The sequence below is a fragment of the Myotis brandtii genome, unplaced genomic scaffold, assembly GCF_000412655.1.
Source record: "Myotis brandtii unplaced genomic scaffold, ASM41265v1 scaffold646, whole genome shotgun sequence".
Taxonomy (NCBI): Eukaryota; Metazoa; Chordata; class Mammalia; order Chiroptera; family Vespertilionidae; genus Myotis; species Myotis brandtii.
In genome coordinates this window covers 573,766-577,160 of record NW_005370495.1, presented here as the reverse complement: position 1 = coordinate 577,160, position 3,395 = coordinate 573,766, and the positions used below count along the sequence as shown (strand labels likewise).

Below are 3,395 nucleotides of genomic sequence, written 5' to 3'. Positions count from 1 at the left end.
ACATTGGCAAATATGTTCTCCCATGCAGTGGGCTTTCTTGTTGTTTTGCTGATGGTTTCTTTTGCCATGCACTTTTTATTTTGATGTAGTCCCATTTGTTTATTTTCTCTTTAGTTTCCATTGCCCTAGGACAGTGATGGTGAACCTTTTGAGCTCGGCGTGTCAGCATTTTGCAAAACCCTAACTTAACTCTGGTGCCGTGTCACATATAGAAATTTTTTGATATTTGCAACCATAGTAAAACAAAGACTTATATTTTTGATATTTATTTTATATATTTAAATGCCATTTAACAAAGAAAAATCAACCAAAAGAATGAGTTCGCGTGTCACCTGACACGCGTGGCATAGGCTCGCCATCACTGCACTAAAACGACCAGTAACACCGCCCAGACGTCCTGCAGGGTCAGGCCATCCTTACAACGAAGCTGCTTCCCCCAAACGTAGACGAGGTTCCTACGAAACATGACTGACTGTGGGGAGACCCCGACTGTTCAGAGGAGCCTCCGACGCCACGCTCACCCTCTGACCTTTATACCCGTGAGGCCCCGTGTCTTCCCCCGACGACGGTCCCCCGGCGGCCTCGCCACGCTCTGTGGTTGCTGTGGGGGCAGCTGAGCTGAGGGGCCAGAATCGGGGCGTGGAAGCCGCCGGTGGAATCTCTGCAGCGGAAATAGGTTTCAGTCCACCTGCTGTTTCCCGCCCGCCGTGCCCTGGGCTGGAGCCCGGCGCTGCCCGTGGAGCGAGGTGGTGCTGAGTGCTGCTCCGAGTGCATGTGTTGCTGTGACATTGGAGAGGCAGGCCCGGTAGGACTTGGGGAGATGGGCCAGTGATGGCAGTGACGGCGCCAGGGACGCTTCGCAGACACTGCGCCGTGTGCGGCCTGGCTGCCTGGCACGGTGCGCTGGGAGCCTGCATCTGCTCAGCGTCTGGGAATAAAGAATGCGACGGGTGACAGGGCCCAGGCAGTCCGCAGCTCACTGAAAAGCCACCAGGACAACACCCAGCACCTGTCACGGAACGACATCGGCCACGACACGTTCCCTCCACGCTGTGCAGCAGACAGTACAGTACACACACTCGGAGCACACCGACCCCGTCCACCAACACTAGACAGCAGCAGACAGTACAGTACACACACTCGGAGCACACCGTCCAACCAACACTAGACGCTCACCTGAGATGACCCCAATGGCGGAAGTGACACCCACACTTAAAGCAGGTGTTAAACATGTGGCAAAAGACTTAAGTTAGAACCATAAACGGGATGTCAACAGAGAAATGAAAATAAGAAAATAAAACAAAGTGGAAATTCTGAAACTGAAGATACATATTTCATATTAAAAAAAAACTTTGCTGGGTGAGCTTAGCAACAGATAGAATTGGCAGAAGGGCCACTTAACTTAAAGACGGGTGAAGGGAAATCATTTAATCTGTAAAACAGAGAAAAGCTCATGGCAGGATAACTTACTACCGGGGAACATCGAGCAGTTTAATGCGCTGTACCTGGAGTTTTAGAAGAAAAAGGAGAGTAACAATGGGCAGAACAATATTTGAAAAATTGTTGGTTATAAATGAACCAAATTTGGTGGGAAAATATAGCTCCCAAGAGCACCACACGCCTCGCCCGGACACACCCAGATGCTGCTCAGGATGGCCATTCGCTGGGACGGGGCGTTCTGAACTGGGTTTCCCATGAGCACTGTCGCTCTGCAGATTTGAAAGGTGAAACATGAGAACAGTGAGGAGCATGTGTTCCGTGCGACCCTGTTTCGGGGGGAGATGACATGGAGTTCCGTTTCAGCAAAGCGTAAGCGAGCTCAGCGATTCGCTTAAGAGCTTAATTGGGTTTCAGTGCATAGCGGCCCCAGCTCAGAATACGCAAAGTGCAGTTGCATAACGCGTAAAAGCTGGATGTAGGGGAAGACAGGTCACTGACACATTTCAACACAGAAAATGTATCTCAGATTTGACCCCTCCAAACCTGCATCGCCTGGAGACCACGGGAGGGAGCGCAACAATAGAGTGTGTCACACTCAGTCGCAGCAGAGACGGATGGTGATGTGTGCCCCCCCCCCCCCACACACACACACACTGGAAACCTGGGGCTTTCCATTTCTTCTCACTTGTTCTCATAGGTGCAAATCCTGGGGACACATGTTTTCTATGGAAAAGGTGTTTCCCGGTGACGTTTTCATTTCCACAACCGTTTGCCGTAACCATATATTCCATGCCCCACCCGGCCACCTCCCACGCGGTGAGAGTGCCTTCTCAGAGTCTCCCAGAAGCATTAGGCCCCGATGGGGAGGTTCAATAAATTGTTAAAAGAAGGAGGAGTTCATGAGTCTCAAAACAAAAACCTCAAAATTCTTAAACATCAAAGAATTTATATTTATAATATATTTTCATCACTATTTAAAAATATATTTTTATTGATTTCAGAGAGGAAGGGAGAGGGAGAGAAAAAATAAAAACATCAATGATGAGAGAGAATCATTGATGGGCTGCCTCCCGCACGGCCCACACTGGGGATCGAGCCCACAACCCGGGCATGTGCCCTGATGGGTAATGGAACTGTGACCTCCTGGTTCATGGGTCGATACTCAACCACTGAGCCATGCCAGTCAGGCCCTGTTATCCTATATAATAAAAGCCTAATATGCAAATCGACCAAACGGCAGAACGACCGGTTGCTATGACATGCACTGACCACCAGGGGCAGACCCTCAACGCAGGAGCTGCCCACAGGCCCCAGGCCGGCCAGTGTGGGTGCCAGCGGGGACCCCTGATCAACCCTCCGGTAGCCCCGCAGATCAGCCCTAATCGCCAGCCAGGCCAAGGGACCCTACCTGTGCATGAATTTCGTGCACCGGGCCTCTAGTCTTTTAGTAATGACCTCATCCATTGCTCTGATGCCCTTCGGTCTCCCGCACTCACTGTCTCAGGGTTGTCACTCTGTGTCTTTGCTCCGTGTCCCTTGCAGCTGTGTCCTGTGGGAACCCTGGCACGCCCACCAACGGCATGATCGTCAGCAGCGACGGCATCCTGTTCTCCAGCTCCGTGGTCTACGCCTGCTGGGAGGGCTACCGGACCTCAGGGCTGACCACCCGGCACTGCACCGCCAACGGGACCTGGACCGGCACCGCTCCCGACTGCACAAGTCAGTAACTGGCCATCAAGGTCAACTCAAGGGCAGGGCCATGATATGCACTTGACCAGGAGCAACAGGTTTATGTTTCCAAGTGCTGTACTGTGATCTTAATACATAGAGAAAAAAGACACACAGAGGTTTGATATTTTGACTTTATGTATTTGACACTTTTAGATTCTTTTCTTTCCTTTCTTGTTTATATGGTTGAAACTATGTTAAGTGGCCAGCTGGGCTGGACATTGTCC

At 50.9% G+C, this 3,395-nt stretch overlaps 1 protein-coding gene across 1 annotated transcript in view; it reads left to right on the top strand.

Moving 5' to 3' along the window:
• CSMD1 (CUB and Sushi multiple domains 1) overlaps nt 1-3,395 on the top strand; it is a gene marked incomplete at its 5' end in the record, with an annotated part of 650,642 nt that overhangs the window by 615,073 nt on the left and 32,174 nt on the right. The window contains 2 exons of the mRNA XM_014528690.1: nt 1,782-1,809; nt 2,945-3,159. Of these exons, the coding sequence (XP_014384176.1) occupies nt 1,782-1,809; nt 2,945-3,159 (243 nt within the window). The remainder of the gene's footprint in view (nt 1-1,781; nt 1,810-2,944; nt 3,160-3,395) is intronic.